The sequence below is a fragment of the Dermacentor andersoni genome, chromosome 10, assembly GCF_023375885.2.
Source record: "Dermacentor andersoni chromosome 10, qqDerAnde1_hic_scaffold, whole genome shotgun sequence".
Classification (NCBI taxonomy): domain Eukaryota; kingdom Metazoa; phylum Arthropoda; class Arachnida; order Ixodida; family Ixodidae; genus Dermacentor; species Dermacentor andersoni.
Genome location: NC_092823.1, coordinates 74,064,202 through 74,090,415, shown reverse-complemented (window position 1 = coordinate 74,090,415; position 26,214 = coordinate 74,064,202). Strand labels below are relative to the sequence as shown.

The 26,214-nt window shown below is 46.4% G+C and overlaps 2 protein-coding genes across 2 annotated transcripts in view; one reads left to right on the top strand and one right to left on the bottom strand.

Annotated features, from left to right (window-relative positions):
- LOC126544074 (ryanodine receptor-like) overlaps window positions 1-26,214 on the top strand; it is a 318,567-nt gene that overhangs the window by 75,265 nt on the left and 217,088 nt on the right. The window lies entirely within an intron of this gene.
- LOC129388028 (ryanodine receptor-like) lies at window positions 381-4,168 on the bottom strand. The gene is made up of 4 exons (XM_055077998.2): window positions 3,895-4,168; window positions 2,846-2,977; window positions 1,216-1,264; window positions 381-493 (listed from the first exon to the last, which is right to left on the bottom strand). The coding sequence occupies exons 1-4, from the start codon at window positions 4,162-4,164 to the stop codon at window positions 381-383; spliced, it is 564 nt and encodes a 187-aa protein (XP_054933973.2). The 5' UTR covers window positions 4,165-4,168.

The following is a 26,214-nucleotide window of genomic DNA, read 5'->3' as shown; positions in this document are numbered from 1 at the left end:
ACATCTTTGGAGTGGTTGAACAATGCATATGTATATGTATAATCGTAGCTCTTTCAGGTGCTTCAGGTAGATAATGTGCTCTTAAGCTTCCAACGTTCCCTACTACAAAGATGGAAAGAATCATCTGCTAAGAAATATAAAAGGTTTTGGCAGAAGAAATGCTTCAATGATTCCTCTTTTGGACTATTCACCTAGCACTGCTATCACGTTAACAAACTGCCAATGATGATAATATTACCATTCTCTATATTTAAACTCACAGTGAGTGTTGATTTAGTTTGTCAGAGGCTGAGGTTGCATTAAATGAGAAATAATGGAAGAGGGTCGGTCATGCAAATCCAGGCATCAGTGACTGAGTCAGGATAGAGATTTGGGATGAGCTAATCCTGAATGATCGCCAGCAGGATGACAATGACAAAGAAGAAGAAAGTGATGTCGAAGATGATGCGGTACACCGCGTATTTGTCACCGTCCGGAGGCTCGATTTCATCACCTGAAAGGAGGTAAATCATCAGCATGCAAACCTTCAGAGCAGATTGCCTTTCACCATCAATACCTCACAGGCCTCAAATGACATAAAAGGAAGCCATATCAATGTGAATGCCTATCAGAGAGCAATGGGATGACAGTGCACTAAATTTGACTGATCAATAAATTATTTATTTGGAAGTGTCGCCACCGCACAGTGCTTTAATGGGACCATCTTATCGTCTTAGGCCATCTTAACTCACAGCCTTTAATTACAATTTGACTTCTGACTGGTTAACATGAAGAGAAGGGAAGATAAAGAGATTTGACCAAACAAGGCCCCATACCTCACATCAAGGGCCGTGTATGGTTGTCTTAAAAAAATATTGTTATTTATGAATTATTTTATTTGAGTGTTGGAACTATGCTTCATCTGCTGCCTGGCTGATGGACAAGCACTACAGGCTTAGGTTGGCGAGCAATCTTAATTCGTACACTAAGGCCACAAACTTGGCTTGGCTTGGTATCAAATGATGAGCAAGCATGCATAGTGTTTATATGATTGTAGAGGTAAAAGAACGAAGGGATCAAAAGTGATAAGGGAAGCTTGGCACTGCAAGAGACAAAAACTGATTTTTCTCAGTCAGCTTTGTAGATCTAATCTGGTGCCAGGTGCCCTCAAAAGTGGTTAGTTTTCAACCTGCGACTTCGGCACATTACGTAACACAAAGGTGCTGCTACACATACCGATTCCGCCACCTGCTCTCACACCTTTGTAGAGGTGGAACACGAAGCACTGAAAAAGGATAGAACATGAAGTCAGGCCCAACAAACCACTTGCATGAATTGTCCAGATGGTGCATCGCACTGCCATACTGCAGGGTAATTTATCTCATATTTGTCGGAGAGGAAATTCAGTTGCATGCAGAAGTGCAGAGAGGATAGCTCACGACCATCACGTCCGGCAAATTCATCTCGGAGGACAATTCCCACAGTAACAGCCTTTCTTTCTACAAGTACTGCAGGTGATTTGCGACTAACAGTTAGCAGTTAGGTTTTTTTTTTTGCAGAACGGACTTTTTTTCCTTTAATAGTTATTCAAGGGAATTTCCAAAATTAATTGAAATGTTTTTCTCCCACATAAAGACTTAGAACGTTTCTTAAATGGCAAAGTCCAAATGAATGTGCTAAGCAGCACAGCTACGAGATGAATTCGTCATTTCTTGCTCCGAATATTATTACATGCACATGTTAATTGTTTGGCACCTTGTAATCATCGATAGATATGTGGAGGTTAACGTCGTATAGCGGCACTGGGGCTATGAGAGATGTGTAGAAAACTATGAAATTATTTAAACCGCCTGAGGTTCTTTAACGTGATCCTAAATTTATATGCATGGGTACTTTTGCATTTTGCCTCCATCAAAACACAACTACTTTGGCAACGAATCGAGCACCTGACTTTGTGCTCCACAGCGCAAAGCCATAGCCACTCAGTTAATGCGCCAGTTGGCAACTTTGATGATTGACTACAAAGAGCACACCGCATGCAGGAAAATTTGTTTTCTGTCGCTGCCTTTTCCGTTGCTATGTTTCTGGATTTATCTGTTTGCAGAAGTCTCAGCACATTCAAGTGACACCATTTTATAATGACTCTCAGCTTTCAAATTGCGAGAAAATGCTGACAAACACCATCTTGCGATTTACGAAAATAGGGAGGCGATGCGTTTCATGGAAACGCACTCACAGGTGCGCTTGAAACATCCAGTATTTTAGAAAATAATTAGCCCATATTTACTTCCATGCAAAAGGTCCTTCATTTCCAGTGCTATCCATGACTTCTTGGAGAAATAGGTTAATTTTGTTCATAATTTATCTTTCTGTTTGCATCATTTCTGTTCATTAGTAGTAAATAACATCCTCCTCTGTATAGGGCAAAGATGTTGCCCTTTATTGACTGCACAAAGGGATTTGTGTGGTGCAGCAGCCAAACAGCATCCTTACATCCACGTCTATGCACTCATCTGCCTCAGCTTACGTTAAATAATAATAATAGAGAAACACATGTTCTTGTACACTTGTATGCGGGGGCAGGGGGGACATAAGAAATATATGAATGAGGCTCATCCACCTATTGTACTAAATGTGGGGCAATAAATGACCAATCACTCGCTCATATGGTTTCCGCACTTGTCACGCTGGTGCGTAAGGATCTACGTTAGTATTTAGTACCATTGCCTTCAAAGAACGACAAATCATCATGCATATCATTCTGGTTACTTCTCAATATGGCCTAATAAGCACAAAATTATGGCGGACGTGATGTGACGGAACCCGACTGCATGAACACAAAAGCCACGAAAGAGTTGGCACCCACCGTGAGCATACTGTGACACTTGTGGCCAACCTGGTCGTCCTCTTCGTGGACGTAGAACTTGGGGAAAAAGCTGAACGCTATCACCGTGTAGATGTACACTATGATGGTCAGCAGCATCACTGTCAGCACCAGCTGCAGCATAATATGCACCACTCATCCTACAAGCTCGTCACAATGCCCAATGATTAGTCTCTATGCAGTCACATTATAGTACTGTAGTTCTGTGTATACCATATTTACTCGGATCTACATTAGCCTAATTTGTGAGCTGCCACATCAATTTCGTAAGGTGAGAAAAAGATAACATTTTTCAAGTGTAAGCCTACCGAGATAATACTGCAGTCAAAATGGTGTATCGTTTCATTGAATCTCCGGTAGTGGATAGTAATGGCTACAGTGCTACCCTTCCGTTCTTTGATGTTGACATTATTAGCCTAACATTTTAGAGTTCTGACCACCATTAATGATATCCTCAAATCTAAGCTAGCCTAGGAGCGATGTACCTTATGTTTTCGAAAACGGTGTTTTTTAGGTGTCATTTAAACAGCTGCTTTTCATTTAAACAACAATGCAGTTTAATGTAACATGTATCTAATTGCAGTGAAGCCACAAAATCAGGTATGGCTTCATGGCAAGCTGGAGCACATTGCTGCGAAGTCACACGGCAATGTTCCCTAAATACACTTGTGCCTCGCAAATAAACTTTTATGCCGTGGATGCCGGTTTTGTTTCTATAATAATTTTATTGCATAAAATGCTGAAGAACATATATTTTGTGAATTGATAGTCTTGTCAATCCCATCTTTCTGACTTCGTTATTTTATTTTCTCTTTTTATGCTCTCTTTTTTTCATTTTTCTCTTTATTTTAAGATTTACCTTGCTTTCTCCGTAGGTATTTATAACTATTGTTGTTCAGATAGCTGGTTCTTCGGTATTCCAATCCCTCATGAGTTTGTTGCTTAGTAATATGTAGAAACCTTTTACTTATATTTCTTGAGCATTTTCGGTGCAGGCATGTAGGCAAAGATATGGTGATCACACTGCACACCTGTTTGCCATTGTGTGTGACTGACTGCAGGATGGTGCGCAGTGTCTTCAAGCCGACAGCCACGTCGATCAGGTGGCCCGCAAAGAAGAAGTAGTTCAGGTCGCCCATCACCGAGAATGTGAAGTAACACAGGTTGTGCGGGAATGACTGCGCACAAAGGGAAAGCAGCCACATGCCATAAGTGGGGATGCAATATGCGAAAGAAATGTGCAGAATCCCAGCAGCATTTTCAGGCGTTGAAAGGGTTGCCTGTAACAAATTCTGCCACATATGGATATCATGTGCTTTGTCAAGAGCACTCAGTTTTTCAATGTACAGTTAGGTCTTCTCCTAAAGAAAACACCCAGAGTGCGAGAGAAAGAGTAACAATAGAAAGGTGGAGGGGGTAACCAAAAGAAAAGTTCACTATTCTGTCCTGCACGGGGGAAAAGGGGCTTAACAAGATAGGAAGGGAAGAAGGCCAGCTGCAAGATGGAAATCAGCACACAAAATGCTCAGGCCAGAGACATCACTATTGCTGCCTATCTCACAGGCCCATCAATAACGGTGTTGGATGATGGCAGCACAGATTGCTATCGCCAACATCTTTAGTAGATGACATGATGGTGGGACAACCATGCAATGATGACAATGAAGATGATGATGTGACGACAATGGCAGCCTCACCAAGATGGCAATGACAAACTCACACCAGCGTGATGAAGATGGCAGCATGACAACAACGGAATGACTGACAAGAGCTTGACAATAATGGCATGATAATGGCTGTGCACCTGCGCATTTTACTCCGCTCGTTTACTCCACAAAGGCCGTATTTCCACCACCGAAATGCGTCATGTATGAAGCGTATACTTCAGTCGGGGTCCTCTCTCGCGCTTCCATCTGGACATGCTAAGCCATCTAACCGTGCCACTGCAAAATCCACGTGCGGAACTCGTGTGGATATAACCACCACCAAGATTGCCTGATTATAGGTGACGCAGGTTCGATTCCACCAAACACAGGATAAATTTTAAAGAATTTTTTGGCACTAAAGAGCACAAGATGTACCTTTGTGTATGCTCAGTCACCCAAGCTGGCGTCAAAAAGGTTACATACAAACAAAGAAGCCAGGACGTGTATGAAGTTCTCAAATGATGCTAATTGCAATAAGAGAGAGAGATAAAAGGAAGGCAGGGATCTTAAGCACTCAGAAATTTGGTTGGCTACCATACGCTGGGGAAAAGGAGAAGGGGAATAGAAAGAAGACAGAAAGAGAGGGGGGTAGAGTGACGTGCACGGACAGCACTACAGGGTGAAAGGTGCTCGCACAAGTCAGATATTCTCGGAAAGCACAAAAGTGCCTTCACTTTCTTCTGAGCCACTCATTGGTGGGGACAGTTCTGGTATTGTCTGTTCACTCAGAAGAGGATCATATAGCTTCCTGAGTGCATTGGACACAGATTGTCTTCGTGCTTCAAATTGTGAACAGTGGCAGCATAGATGGTCAATGTTCTCCTCGCAGCCCCAGGCACCACATGCAGGACTGTCGGCCATTCCAATTACTGATGAATAACATTTCGCGGAGGCAACTCTCAACAACTGACACAGAAGAGACGCAATAAAACGATTACATAACAAGTTCGAAGTTAGGAGTCGCTGAATGAGATGTTTCCTAGAACACTCTTCAACTTATTGGAAGTTCGTTTCCTAAAGCTAATGTTTGCAAAGCTGGTTATTTACCGTTACTGATTATGCAATTAGCAGAATACAAAAATAGCGTTTCTTGCTTCATTTCAATCCTCCTCCTCCTGCAACCTTTTGGCTTTACAATTATTCAAATCCCGCACGCTGTGGGTGTCGGTCCAAACGAGGCTCCCCGAGCTGGCAAGACGAAGCGGTGCAACTCAACAAGAAACATGCAGTGATTTTCAGCGACAAATGCGCCCTGCAGGGCACAGGCTTACTGACGAGATCAACAAATGTGTCGAAGCTGCAGAGAAACACAATACAGCACCACCATGGACAACTGTCTCTAAACCTTCAAACACCCCAAAGCACACGCATCTCAAAGGGCTAGATGGCATTCGGCGATCAACAAGCTCCGAAACCAAGAAACTCGAATGCACGAGAACACATGCCATTCGCATCAGAAATGTCTGACCCCGACCATGAAAATGGGCAAAAAAGCCAGAAAAAGCTATTCGCTTGATTAAGGTACTTTAAGCACAGTGTACAACAGTGACTTGGAACATTCTTTTGCGTCCAACACAGGTGAAAGGGAATGAGGCACCTTTGCCTTACTCACATTATCAGTGATCGTGACTCCACACTTCCAAATCTGGTATTTCCAGTCCACGTTTGTGATGCTTGAAATAAGAAGAAATAAAGATCGCATCAATTATATTATCAATGACTACACATCAATGATATAATCAATGACATTGCTGACATTCCTAAAATGAGTAAATTGCTTATTCTGTTTATTTTTGCAATTCAGCGGTGCACTAATTCCTAGCTGCCTTCGTATACAGTACACTTCCATTGATTTGGTCCTGACGGGACCAACACAATGGATCGAATTATCCGGCGGGTCGAATCAAACAACTGCAGAAAAAACACCAAACCACACTGCTGATTTTTTTCGCAGTATTTTTCGGACTTCAAGACACCCCTGTATCAAATGCACGTCCACTTACTATTCGTCTAATGTAGAAAGCCAATGTATAAATGACATAGGGCTCCTAAACAAACTTGAAATCTACCGTGCAGTCGATTCTTTAGCAAGAAAAATGAGCAGGGGACAAGTTTTCTAAAGTCAACTTTGCCGCAAACTTTTTTGAAGTCAGCTTTGCCGCAATACCAACATGTTATGCAATAAAGCATACAAAGCATTAATGAGGTTTTGGTATCATGTGCAATTGCACCGTGCAGGAAATTATCTCAACAATTTTAATGGAAAAATAAGGCGCATATTAGAATCGACTAAATACCCTAATCAGACATTGTGAGCTATGTTCTTGGAAACGGTCCTAGGGTGGACCAGAAATAGGCGTTTCTAAAAGTAGATGATGTTCAATGCATTCACTGAACCTGAGCTCCGCAGAGACAGATGTTGCCACCAAAGGGGTCGCTATTGGGATCACCATAGTGGTGAGCCACATGTGTTCCGACTAGTGAAGTTAGAATTATCTGGCAAAAGCCATGTTTAGGATCAAAATAATGAATATTTCGGCACATAGAAATGCGTGGGCACTGGCTGCGAGCTTGGGTTGATATCAAATATAACCAGAGAGAGAGAGAGGGAGAGAAGAAACTTTATTAATGAATGGCCGGCAGTTTCGTTGTGGTGGCCTCAGGTGGTGGCTCGAAGTCCTTGGACTCGGGCGGCATCTTTGGCTTGCCGGACGGCCCAGAGCTGGTCTGCCGACTCTCAACTTTTGAGAGCCGCCTCCCAGCGGCGGCGACGCCGATGGAGAAGGTCCCCGGTGGCCCCCGCAGCTGGGGCGGCGTCGGGGAGAAGCGAGCTCGAGGCTTCTCGTACTGTGGTAACGGCCGCAATTACGGACGCGTCGTGAACGGATGTGGTCCCATTACCGTGGTTGCCGGCACATTCCCAGAGCATGTGTCGCAGCGTTGCTCGCTGTCCGCAAGCTTTACAGGCATCTGTTGAATATAAACCTGGGTAGAAGTGATGTAGGACGCGCAAAGTCACAGCCTCATTCCTGTTTAACTTGTCGTTTGGTGGCGGGAATGTGCGTCTTTGGAGTATGTAGTGTTGGGATAGGTCTATGAACGTGGTCAGGCGATCGCCCCACGTCCATTGTCATTCTTGTTGCCGCATTTCTGTTGTAGTGTCCCGATCAGGAAGATTGAATGCCCCGCTCTCGCGGGCGGGGGCGGCGGCCACATGATCTGTGGCGACCCGGCGTGTGAGACCTCGAGCCGTGTCGTGGGCCGCCTCGTTTCCCGCGAGAGGGACATCGGTGTGTGCCGGGGTCCAGAGGAGGAAGGCTGTAGAATTTTGGGGTTGCGAAGGCGATGACGAGTCGCCGTCATCACAAATTTGGAGTACGCGGACCGCTTCCCGCGAGACGCGACCACGCGCGAAGCCGCGGATTGCCGCCTGCGAGTCGCTGATCACGATCGCAGCGCTAGGCACAGTGGCCAGTGCTAGGGCTATTGCGGCTTCTTCGGCCGCCTCCGTGTGTCCCGTGGTCACTGTAGCGCTCCCGAGGCAGTTACCCGTGCGGTCTACAACCGCGATCGCGTTGCGCTTCTCTATCCTTCATATCGCACAGCGTCTACGTACACCGCCTCGCTGCTGTTGCCAAACTTATTCTGAAGGTCTCTTGCTCGTTTGTTGCGTCTCGCGGCGTGGTGCGTCGGGTGCAAGTTTTTGGGAAGCGACGGGATAATCAGGCGGTCGCGGACCGAAGCCTGAACCGTCATCTTTTCTCCTTGCTGAGTGTGGTACGCGATGTCGAGTGCCTCGAGCAGGCATCGACCTGTCTTTGAATTAGATAATCGTTCGTACTGCGCAATGTCGTGCGCCTCGATTAACTCGTGAAAGTGAGTTTTGAAGCCCGAGCTCCAGAAACTTGTCGGTGCTCACGTTGAGTGGAACGCCGACCGCCCTCTTAAAATCCTTTCGTATCACGCATTCGACCTTGTTTTTTTCGCACCCTATCCACTTAAGGTAGGGGGCAACATACGTTATGTGGCTTATCGCGTACGCCTGCACGAGACGGGTCGCGCAGTCTTCACGCATACCATTGCGTCTATTCGTGATGCGACGCAAGAGTCGGATCGTGTCATCTACCGAACGACGAAGTCTTCGCACCGTCTCTCCGTTATGGCCATTTGTCTGCAGGTGTAACCCCAGGATTCTAATTTTGTCTACGTGCGTTACGGGAGTACCATCTGCCAATATAATACGTATTTTGGAGTATTCGCGTTCTTCGTCACGCAGGGTTTTACGACCTCGCCTTGTGGGTTTGTAGATTAACAGTTCGGACTTGGTAGCTGAGCATCGAGGCCCGTTCAACGCAAGTAATTCTGGACCGCATCTACACCTGCCTGTAGCGTTCGCTCGACGAGACCGTCACATCCTCCCCCGGGAACCCAGAGGGTGAGGTCATCCGCCTATAGAATATGATGCAATCCTTTTACTTCTGTTAATTTCTCGGGTAGACCGAGTAGAACTAAATTAAAGAGTAATGGTGATATGACGGATCCTTGCGGCCTGCCTGATGGACCCGTCTCAAATTCCGGCGAGTCCTCGTCGCCAACGACAATGCATGGACGCCTGCACGCGAGGAAATCTCGAACATAATTATACGTTCTTTGGCCAAGTCCTAATGGTCTAATTGATTTTAAGATTGCTTCGTGTTTAACGTTATCTCTTTTTTGTGTCCCTTTTTAATATCTAGGCCGAGGATTGCCTTAGTGGAGCAGGTAGTGTCGTCTACGACCTGGTGTTTAAGCTGAAGCAATACCTCCTGTTAGGATAGGTTGTGGCGGAATCCTAGCATGGTGTGCGGGAATGCGTCACGATCTTCGAGAAAGTCGGTCACGTAGGTGAGAACTGTATGTTCCATGACTTTACCGACGCAAGACGTAAGCGAAATCAGTCTTAGATTATCGAGCGTAACTTGCTTGCCGGGTTTTGGAATCATGATAACGCGGGCCCGTTTCCACGCTTCGGGAAGGGAGCCCCCTCGCCAGCACTCGTTGACGTAGGTCGCGAGGCGGGAGATCGACTCGTCGTCTAGGTTACGGAGAGTCTTGTTGATAACCAGGTCCGGGCCGGGCGCCGATCGGGTGTTTAGTTCGAACAGGACTAGGCGAATTTCTGCTTCGCTAAATTCCGCGTCCAATTTCTCGTTTGCGACGCCGTCGTATTCGGCATGTTGGATGCTTTCGGCCTTCTTAAAGTAACGATCACGTATTGCGTCGAAGAAATTATCACCTTTGTTATCTCTTACTAGTCTAGGAGTCTTGTGGCCTTGAGCGGCCCTAGTCTCCTCCGGATCCAATAGGTGTCGAAAGAGACGCCAAGCGCTCGCCCCGGCCATCTGCCTCTCGAGGTCGTTGCACGTGTCCTCCCTCTGTGCCCTGGATACCTGGAGTGCGTGTTCTTCAATATCTCTGTGTAATTGTGCTATGTGTTCGCACAAACCCTTATTATGTCTTTGACATTTCCATTTCTTTACAAGTGCTCGCTTTGCTTTCCACATGTGTAGCAGCCTGCTGTCAATTATTTCAAGGTTCGCCTCGGGCGGAACTTCGCTCGTTGCCGCGTCTACATTCCTTCTGAGCGTCTCGGTCCACTCGTCTATGTCCGTAATTGGCTCGTCGCCTCGTCCCGCTTCTTCTCGTTTCTTGCGGAACGTGCCCACTACACAAGTTTGAGTTTACGGCCTTTGCTGACAGGGTTAGTCCCACAACCACTCGGGCCCGTGCTTATCGTCATCTCGATCAGCATGTGGTCGCTTCCTAAATCTTCTTGCGTGTTTTGCCAGTGCGCTGTGGTTACATTCGAAACGAACGCGACGTCTGGTAGCGTGTCGACACTGACGCTGTTCCCTCTGCATGTAGGATCGGCGGCATTCGCGATCAGTTCAAGCGTTTGGTCTTGCGAGTCTTCCCAAAGGTGTTTGCATTTGGGTGTTTCTCGGGCGTAGCCCCAGGCTCCGTGGGTCGCAATAAAGTCGCCCGCAACAAGTAGAGGCTCGCCGCCGGAAGCCGCGATCGCGCCCCGGAGCAGGCCCCCGAAGCGGTGCTGCAGCGTGGGTTTACTGTACACGTTAAGGACGAAGAGTCCGCGGCCACCCTTAGGAATTAATTCTACGAATACGTGAGGTATCGTTACGGAAGGAAGTGCGCGCTGCGCTTCAGTGACGTTACGCCGAACGAGCACGGCGGCGACCGGTAACGGGCGGGGCGGGGGCGACGGCCGGCGCGCCACCACCGCCCCCGGCCCCGCGCCATCTGCCATGCAGGGTGTAGACCGTTTCTCCCTTTGTCTGTTGTCCGTCGCGGTCGCATCTATGGCTTTGTAGCAAGCTAGTGTGACCGGATGGTTTGTCTCCTGTAAAAAAGATCACGTCCGGTTTCGTCTCGCGGCTACGTATGAATTGCTGGAAATTAGCGCGCTTCGTCCTGTAGCCGCGGCAGTTCCACTGCCAGATGGTGTATTGCTGTTTTTTCCCAGTCTTAGTGCTGTTCGTTGCGTGTGTAGCCATGATGATGCCTGTGCTTAATTTAACCCGTCGCCGTCGAGGCGACTTGGTTGCTGCTGCGGTTGCGTCTCTACGTATGTGAGCGTGTTTTGCTGCGGCTGACTGTGCTGTTGCTATCTAGAGCACGGCTTGCTCATCGTTCTTATTGGTCTACCCGCAGTTGGCGGCAGCCTCGCTTCTATGTCGTCTATGCGCGCCAGGTGCGCGGCGAGCATTTGTGTTATTTGCTCAGAGAGCTTAGCTACCGCGTTATCAAACATGTCGTTCATATGTGGCGTCTGTTTTGCAAAACGTTCCTCGAGGCTCTTCTCGATGCTGTCTACTCGTTTCTCTAATTTCTCGTAACGGCCACATCGCTGTTTCGTGTCGGGTCTTGCGGGATCTAGTGCGATCCTTTTCGCGGTAAATGGACGATTATCTCGTTCATCCGCCGACTCCACCGAGCTACCCTCGTCATCCGTGTCCAACCCGGCCGGCTCAGGCCGAGATGCAGTCGGTGATTGAGGCATCGAGGACGGCGGCATCGTCGTGTGACGTTGCCGTGGTTGCTGCGGTTGTGGAGCCTCGCGTTTCAATTTGAAATTTTCCTCTCTAAGGAGCGCATTTTCGCGTTTAAGCTCGGCAATGATCGATTCTAACGGTTCTAGGCGTTGTCGCAGTACTCGCTATATCGCTCGCTCGAGCTCGGTCCCACCGCCGCCTCCGACGGCGGGTCCGCCAGGGCGGCCCACCGGAGCGCCTCCGCCGCCGGGAGAAGCGGCGACAGCCGCCCAGCTCACCTGTTGCCCAGTGCTCCTGTGACTTTGTTGCTGCTGCCACGGCTGCTGCTGCTGACTTTGTTGATTGATGTGGCCGACAGCTGCGATGCCCGGAACGGCACCACCACACACCTTCGACCTGCTTCTCGGCCGCTGTGGCCGGTTGCGAGAGCGGGATCGGGATCGGGATTTTCCCACGCCGCCCTTACCGCCGCAGCTAGCCGAGCGTCCTCTTCGGCTGTCGGTGACTAAATGACGGTCTATCTCTTGGTAATTCAGGTAGTAGCATCTCTTGCCATTGCAGTCGCTGCTGCTGTTGTAACAGCTGCCGTACTCTGCGGCCGCTTCTTCCTCTTCTTGTCTTTTTCGTTCTAGTTGGTGGCGCTTGACTATGTACGGGGTCTTGTATCGCGCCTTGCACCTGCGGTCTGCCGTGAAGTGTCCCTTGCCGCACAGTCGAAAACGCGGCTTGCATCGATGGTCAGGCAACGGATTGTTGCGTCCGCATTCACGGCAAATCTTGTCGTTGGGGTTGGAGCACATGTCGGCGCGGTTTCCCATCCTCCCCCACTCGTAGCATACGTCAATTTGCTTCCTGTAGAGGGAGCATCTGACGAGCATAGCTCCGTATTATACGTATCTCGGTACGTGGAATCCGTCGAACAAAACGATTATGTTGTCTGTTTTGCCCATGTGCTTGGCGCGCAGCACACTGGGGTTTAGCTGCGTCACTAGATTAGCGATGACGTCTGCCGGGCTCGCGGTCTTTGTAATGTTCCTGATCAGGCCCTTGGAAGTGTTCTCCGGGGCGGCTTGATAGGCGTTCGCCGCGAACTCTCGTTCCACGATGCAAAGCCTGCTAATAGCTCCATAACGTTTAGCTCTGTCGTCAGACGGCGTGCTGAGCACCACAACGTTCTGTTTCACGTTGAGGCAGATGCTATCTTCCCCGGCCGCTTCTCTGCCTACAGCCGCCGCGTTACGTAGGCAGCAGTAAATGCGATCCGTCCCATAATCGCGCACGTTGAAACCGCCTCGGGCACGCACGACGATATTGTAATCGTCTGGCGGTGACTCTGGCCTTCGGCTTGCCATGGCAATCTGATGCACTTGTCGGGTGTAATTCCTTTTGTACTGCGCTTTGGTGATTCCCGCATTCGACGTGCCTACCGTCTGTCGCTGCATGTGCACTTCCTGGTTATGCACCGACTCGGTCACACCGTCGGCCTGTTTCTTCCTCTTGAGATCGCACCACCCCGCTCCCTCGCCGAAATATTCCGGCCTGATCTCTGTTCCTTCTACGTGGACAACTTCCATTTAACGCCGGGGAAGGCCTCGCCCGTTGCCGTCGGCGACTGGGAGCCCCATTGAGCTCTGGCGACAAGTTAGGCTTGGCACACCCCGCTGCCGTGGCGGCCGGGCAATGGTTGCGTGCGTGGAGATGCTAGGCTTAGCTTACCCCGCCTGCGTGGCGGACAACAGGCGCTGGCTATCGGCCAGAATATGGGCCCACCTGGCAGAACATGATGTTGAGGGAGTCCTGAAGCTCCCGCCTATACTGGCAAGAAGAATTTCCACGAGAAGCTCGGTAATCCGCCAAGAACATAGGAAAGTAGCGGAGGCGATTCGAAGCACGTCCGCCCTGTGTGGCCTTCTGCTTCCTCCCAAATACAACCAAAAATATCTAATTAACAAGAGTCGAATTAACGCAAGTATATTGTACTAGCCTATTTTTTATTATTATTACTTAGAGTTGTTGAGTAGTTGTCTATAAGCTTTACGACTGTTCATCATCATCATCATCATCATCATCAGCCTTGTTGCGCCCACTGCAGGGCATAAGCCTCTCCAATATTTCTCCAACAACCCCGGTCATGTAATAATTGTGGCCATGTCGTCCCTGCAAACTTCTTAATCTCATCCGCCCACCTAACTTTCTGCCGCCCCCTGCAATGCTTCCCTTTCCTTGGAATCCAGTCCGTACCCCTTAATGACCATCGGTTATCTTACCTCCTCATTACATGTCCTGCCCATGCCCATTTCTTTTTCTTCATTTCAACTAAGATGTCATTAACTCGCGTTTGTTCCCTCACCCAGTCTGCTCTTTTCTTATCCGTTAACCTTACACCCATCATTATTCTTTCCATAGCTCGTTGCGTCGTCCTCAATTTAAGTAGAACTCTTTTCTTAAGCCTCCAGGTTTCTGCCCCGTAGGTGAGTACTGGTAAAACGCAACTATTATACACTTTTCTCTGCAGGGATAATCGCAACCTACTGTTCATGATCTGAGAATGCCTGCCAAACGCACCCCAGCCCAATCTTATTCTTCCGACTATTTCCGTCTCATGATCCGGATCCGCCGTCACTACCTGCCCTAAGTATATGTATTCCCTTACCACTTCCAGTGCCTCGGTACCTATTGTAAATTGCTGTTCTCGTCCGAGACTGTTAAAGATTACCTTAGTTTTCTGCAGATTAATTTTTAGACCCACTCTTCTGCTTTGCCTCTCCAGGTCAGTGAGCATGCATTGCAATAGGGCCCCTGAGTTACTAAGCAAGGCAATATCATCATCGAATCGTAAGTTACAAAGGTATTCTCCATAAATTTTTATTCCCAATTCTTCCCAATCCAGGTCTCTGAACACCTCCTGTAAACACGCTGTGAATAGCATTGGAGAGATCGTATCTCCCTGCCTGACGCCTTTCTTTATGGAGGACTACCGTGGCTGTGAAGCCGCTATAAATATCTTTCAGTATCTTTACATACGGCTCGTCTACACCCTGATTCCGTAATGCCTCCATGACTGCTGAGGTTTCGACAGAATCAAACGCTTTCTCCTAATCAATGAAAACTATATATAAGCGTTGGCTATATTCCGCACATTTCTCTATTACCTGATTGATAGTGTGAATATGGTCTATTGTTGAGTAGCCTTTACGGAATCCTGCCTGGTCCTTTGTTTGACAGAAGTCAAAGGTGTTCCTGATTCTATTTCCGATTACTTTAGTAAATATTTTGTAGGAAACTGACAGTAAGCTGATCGGTCTATAATTTTTCAAGTCTTTGGCGTCCCCTTTCTTATGGATTAGGATTATGTTAGCGTTCTTCCAAGATTCTGGTACGCTCGAGATCATGAGGCATTGCGTATACATGGTGGCCAGTTTCTCTAGAACAATTTGCCCAACATCCTTCAACAAATCTGCTGTTACCTTATCCTCCCCAGCTGTCTTTTCCTTTACATAGCTCCAAAGGCTTTCTTTACTTCTTCCGGCGTTACCTGTGGGATTTCGAATTCTTTTACACTATTCTCTCTTCCATTATCATCATGGCTGTCACTGGTACTGTATAAATCTCTATAGAACTCCTCAGCCACTTGAACTATCTCATCCATATTAGTAACGGTATTGAGAGCTTTGTCTCTTAACGCATACATCTGATTCTTGCCAATTCCTAGTTTCTTCTTTACTGGTTTTAGCTTTCCTCCGTTCCTGAGAGCATGTTCAATTCTAACCATATTACACTTCCTTATGTCAGCTGTCTTACACTTGATTAACTTCGAAAGTTCTGCCAGTTGTATTCTAGCTGTAGGGTTAGAGGCTTTCATACATTGACGTTTCTTGATCAGATCTTTCGTCTCCTGCGATAGCTTACTGTTATCCTGTCTAACGGAGTTACTACCGACTTCTATTTCACACTCCTTAATGATGCCCACAAGATTGTCGTTCATTGCTTCAACACTAAGGTCGTCTTCCTAAATTGAAGCCAAATACCTGTTCTGTAGATTGATCTGGAATTCCTCTGTTTTTCCTCTTACCGCTAACTCAATGATTGGCTTCTTATGTACCAGTTTCTTCCGTTCCCTCCTCTAGCTTAGGCTAATTCTAGTTCTTACCATCATATGGTCACTGCAGCGCACCTTGCCGAGCACGTCCACATCGTCTATGATGCGAGGGTTAGCGCAGAGTATGAAGTCGATTTCATTTCTAGTCTCACCATTCGGGCTCCTCCATGTCCACTGTCGGCTATCCCGCTTGCGGAAGAAGGTATTCATTATCCGCATATTATTTTGTCCCGCAAATTCTACTAATAACTCTCCCCTGCTCTTCGTAGAGCCAATGCCATATTCCCCCACTGCCTTGTCTCCAGCCTGCTTCTTGCCTACATTGGCGTTGAAGTCGCCCATCAGTATAGTGTAGTTTGTTGTCACTCTACCCATCGCCGATTCCACGTCTTCATAGAAGCTTTCGACTTCGTGGTCATCATGACTGGATGTAGGGGCGTGGATCTGTACAGCATTCATTTTGTCCCTCTTAATAAGTTTCACAACAAGAGCTACCACCCTCTCGGTAATGCTATAGAATTCCTGTATGTTACCAGCTAATTCTCATTAATCAGGAATCCCACTCCTAGTTCTCATCTCTCCGCTAAGCCCCGGTAGCACAGGACATGCCCGCATTTTAGCACTGTATATGGTTCTTTTGTCCTCCTAACTGTACTGAGCCCTATTATATCCCATTTACTACCCTCTAATTCCTCCAATAGCACTGCTAGATTCGCCTCACTAGATAACGTTCTAGCGTTAAACGTTGCGAGGTTCATATTGCAATGTCGGCCTGTCCGGATTGGAATGTCGCACTTAATTGTACTTATTTGCACCTGCACTTAATATTGCCAACTTTTGTTTTTGTGGGTGTATGTTGTGTTGATTACCTTCACATCTATGAATATTTTTGCAACCTGCCTACGCCATATGTGAAACCCAATTCATTGGGGCATTTGAGGTGTTTTAAATTATACAATATCTCACAAGCTCCCATGTAGGCTAGACCGCATTGTAGTAACTCCTCAAAATTTTCACACAGGCTCCTGCATGCGCGAAATCGAGAGGCTGAAACAAATAATTTCCGTAAACTCTATACGTAAAGTGTAGTTGAACGCCAAACATATACATTACCCTGAAATGTTAAAATATGTGATCGAATACATTTTTAATCATAGAAGAAAGAAGTTTCACATATTTGCTGAGCCGCTTTCCTGGTTCACCTAGCACAGTTTTATCGGACACAATTCGTTTACACAACATCTGGCAACACCAATTGATATGGGTATTCGTGCAGGTCTCACAGCTATAAACTGTGCATGCGACAAGCACGCAGTTTTTAAAAAACAAGTGAAGGAATAATTATCATTTACTCATACAAAATCAAACATCTGAAGGATGGAACTCCACGCTGAAGCAAAGTGTTTGCAGCTAGAGAAATGTTAGACTTGCCAAAGGACATCGGGGAAAGACCGCTATGATCACGCCAAAGCCAACCTACATCAACAGCAAGCAAAGAATAACTAGTCTATGTGACAGGCCTTCAATATGCTGTCACATGTCTCACACAAGTAACATGATCAGCATGAAGTACTGAAAATTTGCAGAGGTGTAGTAAGCTTTTGTGGACGTAAATTGAATAATAATAACAGACAAAGAACTACACATGCTATCTAAGATTGATCGAATTTGGAATTTCGGTAACTGACAAAAATAACGAGGGAGTAGGAGGTCAACAATACAGGCATTCACTCAGCTACCCTTTGCTAGAGAAAGTATTGCATGGTAGAAAAAGAGGAAGGGAGTGAGAAAACAATGAACGCACGTAAGATGCACAGCATGACTGAAGACAGTCACTCTGATTTGTTGACATAACAAGAGTGCTATTGCTCAAATTGGATTCTGCACCAATAACCAATGTGGCACAATTGTGAGCAAATCGTGCTGCTGTGGCCATTAAGGCTTGTGAGGAAGCACCATGAGTGTAGCCGTTAGGGTTCACATCACCACAAATGAAGGGGAAAACTAGAAAGGAGCATTACATCATGCAGCCAGCCTTTTCAAGACAACTTGCTGTGAAGCTATTCCCTTTACATTTTCTGTCAGGGAGTCACCAAACATGTGACCACGCTCGGCAGACTTGGTCAAGTGGGCTTGGTTCCTGGTAGGTTCAATTCTACCCGCACTTGTTGAGAGCTTCCCAACCCCTATGTGCACATTTTCTCCCTATATGCTTGAACAACTTCGGAACAACTATGTGTTGCAACACCCTTAGTGTGTTGCAACGCATAGGTTTACCATTTTCGTTACAACATGCAAGTGGGGCTGTTGCACCTGACGTCCTTTTTTCGGAAGAGCATTTGCTGAGTGCACTGCTGGAAGACGCTAAACCTTACTGTGACGTGATCACATCGTGTGCTGACATTTCTTTAATTTTGTTATGTAGTGCTCCCACCTGGTTCTTTCCTTCCTCCATCTGCATCACCCTATCACACACTTATTGACATGCAATTAAACAACATTTGTTTCCTAACCAGTGTCCATCTACACTCTGTAGCAATGTTCCAAGCTTTTGTTTTGCATCTGGAAATGTTGAGCTCACTCAATGTGCTATATTTTTCACTGTAAAACCTGTCTCTGCATTTAGCCCACACCTACAATTACATACACAAAAAAAAATTGAAAGTATAACCTGCTGAACTATCTGCGTACAACAATGCCAAAATCTTTGTAAAAGCCGTCTCCATTCATGGATGCACAACTCGTCCATGTATCTTCGGCAGCGGCTCCATTCTCCACCTCTTTAGTGTTGCTCAATATCTGCAACCTTCCGCAGTGTTGTAAAGGACTTCTGTCAAGTGGAGCTCATCGTGATTCGAGTTCAGCTTCGCTGGCGCCATGTGCGCTATTCGCTAATTCCTAACCCAGCAGAAATGCAAAATGGTGGCCCGATGAGATTGGGAGACCACAAAAAAATTACCGACAATTACGTTACTTCCTAATGCGAAATTTGAGCGCAGCAAATAAGCTGTTTCACCTTTTCGATAGATTGAGGCAAAGAAATCGAGCAACACATGTATGCGCTATCACAGAATTTTTTCTGTGGCGAACGGCAGCGGCAATTTCGGATCGGGCGGTGCACATATACAGATCCGCCGCCACCAATCTCGCTCTCTGATTGCCACCGCACAGGGCGAACGGCAGCGGCAATTTCGGCTCGGGCGGTGCACATATACAGATCCGCCGCCACCGATCTGGCTCTCTGATTGCCACCGCACAGGGGTTGCATTGGAGGAGGAGCGAAGAAAGGAATTAAGTTCGAGCCGGCGCTTTGACAACCGGAGACTCGCAGGAAGAGGGGGGAGGGGGGCGGCGTGTACACCCAGCGGCAAACGATGGGGGCAGAAGCGCGCGCAGCAAGCGGACAACACGATAAAGGGAGGAGGGAAGAGATAGCAGCGACTGACTGATGCCGCTGACGCTGATAGTGAGTCAACCCCAGCTGCGGAGTTGGTTTCAGGGACAACGCCGCCGATGCCGACACAAACAATATGATACCCTCGCATCCGCAGCGCTAAGAACCAGGTCTAGCCGTGGGAAGGTGGTCACGTATTCGTCGACGTGCCGGGGCCTACGTGAAATAACCGGCGCGTCGGCAACTGAAGAGCACCCTATCCGCCACACAAGAACAGGGGGGGGGGACCCTTTCCTCCTCTTTCTGCATGGCGGCGACGGTGTTCTATGCAGTCACGTTATCATGACTCTAGCGGCGTCAGCGGCATCCAGCGGTATCAGTCGGTCGCTGCTAGCGCTGGGGGGATGAAAGGGGGGCGGAGCTGGTTACAAGGCCGACGACAACGCCGACGACGACGCGAAACCCAGGAACGGACGCCAAAGAGCTGCGCTCTAAAAGAGTCAAAGAAAGCGTCACCACATGGGAATGGGGAGAGTGCTGGGTTCCCTAGGAGATAATGAAGCTTTAAAAGGCGGAAAAGTTTGCCTCTAAATGTAGCTTCATGGCAGTGCAAATGATACTGCCGTGAAGCCACACTATAAGTGCAATACGCACTGCCATGAAGCTGCACCTCAAGGAGAAATTCATATGTAATCTGAGCCCCGACTTTACCGGTAAACTTAGGATTACTGGTACAGCTTATATGCGCAATAATACAGTAGTCTAGAGAAGGACAACCAGAAAGACAAGATGTGGTAAAATTCAAAGCTTTGACTCAGTCAAGAATTACAAGGAGAACAGGCAGAGAAATGAAACGCCACATAGGCGAAACCATAATAAATAATTTCCCCAGAAGACAAATGGATGAAATAGCAAACGAATTTAATAACCTGTTTGCTAATACTGTTCAGAAACTTAAGGAAAATTCCCCTGGGGGTACAGGTGACATACCAATCAAATCAAACGTCAACTCTGCATATTTGAGTGAGGTAACTGTTCTCGATGTTTGGGATGTAATAAGGTCATTTTCCATTACTAGAATGCGAGGATATGATGGGGTTAGATTTCGTGAGAAATTTTGAACTTTGCTTTTTTGAAGAGTATGCTTCTATATATTTACTCTGAAGTTGTTAGGACGGGTCAGATTCCCAACGCAGTGAAAATAGCTTTGATTAGGCCAACTTATAAAAACGGCAAAAGTCAACAGTGCGAAAACTACAGATCTATAGCAATATTGCCGACATTGCCCTGTGTTCTAGATAAGCTTATGCACAAGAACATGGTTTCCTTTTGCGAAAAGTTTCATGTGTTGTCTAATTCACAGTATGGGTTTCGTTGCAAGAAAAGCACAATCACACTACTAGAGGACTTTGCAGACGTAGTCAACAGTGAAATAGATAAAAATAAGATAGTAATTGGGCTTTTTAAGATCTGAAGACAGCTTTCGACATGTTAGATCAAGAAATACTCCTTGATAAGTTAGCTCACCTAGGATTCCGCGAGCCTTTCATAGAGGTTTTTAAAGACTACTTCAAGAATCGTTATCAGGTCGTTCGAATAAAGCATGGAGCATGGACATAAAGCATGGACATAAAGCATGGAGTCCAACAAGAATCCGTACTAGGCCCACTACTCTTTAATTTGTATGTGAACGATTTAGCCCATCTAGCGCTAAACTCAACGTTATGCCAATATGCGGATGATACTGCTTTATTATTACCCCATGAAAATGTTAATGAATGTGTTAGTTTGTTACAGGACGATATATACATAATAATGGCATGGTTTGAGAACTGCATATTTGTGAACAAAGCAAAAACACAGTTAATCTGCTTTCACAGCCCGCACAAAAAAGTGCAGCTAACTGCACATCTATTATTTATTTATTTATTTATTTATTTATTTATACATACTGCAGACCACATAACGTGGTCGAAGCAGGTCGGGCATTTTTAACAAACCACATTGAGTATATGGGTGCACATACATTATGTTTTACATACATCCAGATACAAATAAGTAGCGAAAAGGAACACAATGGCTAAATGTATACAATGCTACACGATGGCAAGACGATCGCGCTCTGGTAGAGAATTCCATTGAGACACTGTGTGCGGGAAAAAGGAAAATTTATAAGCATTTGTTTTTGCGAAATATGGCGTTAAAAATCTTGGTTGTTGATGTCGTGTATGTCTTGTGGATAGGGGGGATAAATACAAGGAAGGATCAATAGCGAATTGCTGGTTAAGGAGAGAATTCAGGAAGCAGAAGCGAAATTGCCTTCTTCTGTACTGAAGGGGGGGTATGTTATTGGCTGTCGTTAGTTCCGACGGAGAGTCCACACGACGAAATTTAGAAAAGATAAATCGAACAGCCTTTCTTTGAATTCTTTCGAGTTTATCTATGTTATGTTTTGAGTACGGGTCCCATACTATGCTTGCATATTCTAGCTTTGGTCTGATGTATGAGTGATAGCATAGAAGTTTTACATTTGGTGGTGAATTACGAAGCTTGTGTCTTAGGAAACACAACTTTCTGAAAGCAGATGAACAAATGTTATCAACGTGTGAATTCCAGGAGAGGTTAGCAGTGAACGTTACACCTAAATATTTGTAGTTATCGACATGATTAACTGTAGCTGAACCTAGGGAGTAAGCGTACTGAAAAGGGGATTTTCTTTTAGTTATAGAAATGGAAACTGTTTTTTGTGCATTTATGACCATGCCCCACTGGTTGCACCATTGGTATACGTAATCAAGATTTTTGTTTAGTTCTTTTTGATCATGTATGCTGCAAGCTTCACGGAATAATATACAGTCATCTGTGAACAATCGAATTTGAACCGTTGGATCAATTATATCTACGATATCATTTACATAGCACAAAAATAGCAACGGCCCTAGCACACTGCCCTGGGGCACACCCGACGTGACTGGTAGAAGGCGCGAATTTTGATCCTCGACTGTGACAAACTGCACCCGATTTCTCAAATATTCAGCCACCCAAGCGACCAACACTTTCGGAAGACCAATGTTGTTTAGTTTATAGATTAGTTTGTCATGAGGAACTTTATCAAAGCCTTAAAGAAATCTAAAAAAATTGTGTCTATCTGAATATTATTATCAAGACCTTTGGCAAACTCATGCGTAACAGTGACGAGTTGCGTCACTGTCGAATACTTTTTTCTAAAACCGTGCTGAAAACTTGTTAATATGGAGTGTTTGTCAAGGAATTCTGTAATTTGAGTGGCTATAATATGTTCTATAAGTTTACAACATGAGGAAGTTAAAGATATCGGTCTGTAGTTAGATAGCAATAATCTGTCGCCTTTTTTGAAGATAGGGATTACTCGGGCCGTCCTCCAGTCACGCGGCAAGGTTGCTGTTGACAAGGAACTATTAAAAATAATAAAAAAGGAACTTGGTAACTTGGCAACGCATTCGGCATATCGTCGAAGAAACACATTTGGAAGATCGTCAGGATCGCAACATTTTTTCGTGTTTAAGTTTAAAAGCATAGAAACCAAACCAGGATATCAAATAAAATTGACTTCGTATGGTTGAAAGGACATCGCGGTAAGCGTACATGGTCCGGATACTGAAAACACGCTATCAAAATAGGCATTAAAACTGCTTTCTTGGCTTCACTAAGATAATTCCCGAACTTGGAAGGATCATTCTTTATAAAATTGGGCATTACAGTTTTAAAGTAGTAATCCTTTGCGTGATGCATCGCTTGTGCAAGGATTCTTTGGTGATCGCCGATAACACTGCACTGCGCATGCTGCTTTCTTAGCCGTTTAACTTTTCTCTTCAATTTAATGATTTCACGAGTCATCCAGGGTGTACGCCTATGTGTTTGTTTGCGTTTTCTGGGTATAAAGTTGCTCATACAATAATAACACGTCTCAACAAATTTGTCCCAAAGAGCGCCCGTGTTTGGGGCGCCGTCATCAAAGTCAGCAAGTACGGTTTCCATGTGTTCAAGCACACGAGCATCGTCAGCTCGAGAATAGTCCTTAAAATACCGAATGGGAGATTTTTGGTAGCTACTGTATTTAAGAATAGGAATTGACACGCTTACAAGTTCATGATCGGACAGCCCTTGTTCCACTAGAATGGTATGTTCTGAAAAAGTTCATGATCGGACAGCCCTTGTTCCACTAGAATGGTATGTTCTGAAAAAGCCCTATTTACAAATACCAAATCTAGAACCGAGCTTGCATGTCCTTGTACGCGTGTGGGTTGTTTGATTATTTGAGTTAGGTCGTGAGCGAGCATGATATCAAAATGATGTTAGCGTTTTTACTGGCCTGGGAACAGGACAGTCCCTGCCAGTCCACCCTTGGCAAATTAAGGTCACCGACCACGAAAATTTTTTTATTATGATACTGTGACATATGTTCTTTGAGCACAGTTAAATACTCCGGGCACGCGTCCGGCGACCTGTAAGATGCATATAAGATGAAGCTATGTCCCCAACAGGATAACTGTACGCACAAGCATTCAGAAATGCCAACATCAGTTGTAATCGTAGCTTCTACTACGGGTTTAACAAGGATAGCTACTCCCCCACCTCTAGTAGTTCTATCTTTTCGATATACGTTGTAACATGAGGGAAAGATTTCATCGTCACTAATTTCCTTTCTCATCCACGTCTCTGTTATCACCGCGATGTGAGGATCATGCTGCATAAGTATGGTTTCTAACTTATCTATTTTATTAGTCACACTGCGCGCATTTATGTTAAGTAGCCTCAGTTCTTTCCGTTTGGTTACATCCCCGGCTTTTTTGGAGTACCTAGCGATTTTTACTTTGGATGTGCTTTCCAGACGAGGGATCTGGTCGCATTGCTCAGTTATGTCTGCGGCAATGGCGCTTGGCTTCGAGTATTTGGCCGTCGGGTTTCGCTTGCCGCCGTGCGTCGTTTTTTGCTTCCGTTTTTTTGAACAGGTACTTTATCATTTTTGTTTTCGTCCCAAACGTATGCCTTTTTATTGATATATAACTTATCGTATACCAGCGAGGCCTTCTCACCGTTCTCTCGATTCATTTTGCAGCTTTGCCATAGCTTTCTTCTGATTTCCCGCACTCTTACCGAAAAATCCTCGCCAATAGAGTAATTCGTGCCTTTCAGTTTGCTTCCCTGCTTTAGAATTGTAATTTTGTCTCTTGAATCTAGGAGCTTGAGAATAACAGGCCTAACCTTGCCAGGCGATGGCCGTCCCAACCTATGAATACGTTCTATAGCCACTGGTTCTAGCTCAAGAATACCTTTTATTGTCTCATTGTTCACAGCACCCTCTAGCGATTCGGTTTTCTCTTCTTCAGCTTCAGGTAGTCCGTAAACAATGATATTAGACCTTCTGCTTCGGTTCTCCAGGTCATCAATTCTTGCTTCAAGGTAAGCAATTTGCTGCTGGCACGACGTAACCTCAATTTCAAGACTGGCCAAGGTATCTAATTTTTCTATATCTAATATCAGTAAGGCGTTTTTCTTTAATTTCCCTAATGTCCATTGCAATCTCACTAAGTTGTTTTGCTATTTGTGCGAGGTCAGGGCCGGAGTTAGTTTCGATGTCGCCACAAAGCAGTAGTAACCATCGAACACATGAAGCAGTATCGAACAATGCGCAACATATTCCGGAGCCGAACAACCGTGGGCACGGCAACACCACCAAAAATGGATCGTCAGAACGAAAGCACTTTCCGCATCGTTTGCTTACCTGTACCAATCACAGGAAGGGATTAGATGCGACCCACACCGTGGTGATGCCGCCGTGCCCAGTGCCAGGCAAGTTCGCTGGAAAGCCTTTTATGGCGGAATCCGTCCATATCGTCATCCACTCTCTGGTCACGTGGTAGCACTGTAACGTTTCCGTTGGGTGAGAGGGTAGCCTTGCCCATGATGGTGCTTGTAGATTACCCGGTGCTTCGTGGTGATAGAAATTCCGCTCATGCGCCGCTACGACGTTCGCCGGTTCCACGCGCGTGTTGTTGGCAGTGATCAGCAGGCCAAAGATCTGTACCAAATACAGGAAGGGATTAGATGCGACCCACATCGTGGTGATGCCGCCGTGCCCAGTGCCAGGCAAGTCCGCTGGAAAGCCTTTTATAGCGGAATCCATCCATGTCGTCATCCACTTTCTGGTCACGTGGTAGCGCTGTAACGTTTCCATTGGGTGAGAGGGTAGCCTTGCTGATGATGGTGCTTGTAGATTATCCGGAGCTTCGTGGTGATGGAAATTCCGCTCATGCGCCGCTACGACGTTCGCCGGTTCCACGCGCGTGTTGTTGGCAGTGATCAGCAGGCCAAAGATCTGTACCAAGTACAGGAAGGGATTAGATGCGACCCACATCGTGGTGATGCCGCCGTGCCCAGTGCCAGGCAAGTCCGCTGGAAAGCCTTTTATAGCGGAATCCATCCATGTCGTCATCCACTTTATGGTCACGTGGTAGCGCTGTAACGTTTCCATTGGGTGAGAGGGTAGCCTTGCCGATGATGGTGCTTGTAGGTTATCCGGTGCTTCGTGGTGATGGAAATTCCGCTCATGCGCCGCTACGACGTTCGCCGGTTCCACGCGCGTGTTGTTGGCAGTGATCAGCAGGCCAAAGATCTGTACCAAGTACAGGAAGGGATTAGATGCGACCCACATCGTGGTGATGCTGCCGTGCCCAGTGCCAGGCAATTCCGCTGGAAAGCCTTTTATAGCGGAATCCATCCATGTCGTCATCCACTCTCTGGTCACGTGGTAGCGCTGTAACGTTTCCGTTGGGTGAGAAGGTAGCCTTGCCCATGATGGTGCGTGTAGATTATCCGGTGGTTCGTGGTGATGGAAATTCCGCTCATGCGCCGCTACGACGTTCGCCGGTTCCACGCGCGTGTTGTTGGCAGTGATCAGCAGGCCAAAGATCTGTACCAAATACAGGAAGGGATTAGATGCGACCCACATCGCTGTGATGCCGCCGTGCCCAGTGCCCACTATACTTGCATAGTGAATACTGCATTGGATGTCCTTGCCAAAGTATACAGTATACCACAAAAATAGAGTACCTTGGTGTTAT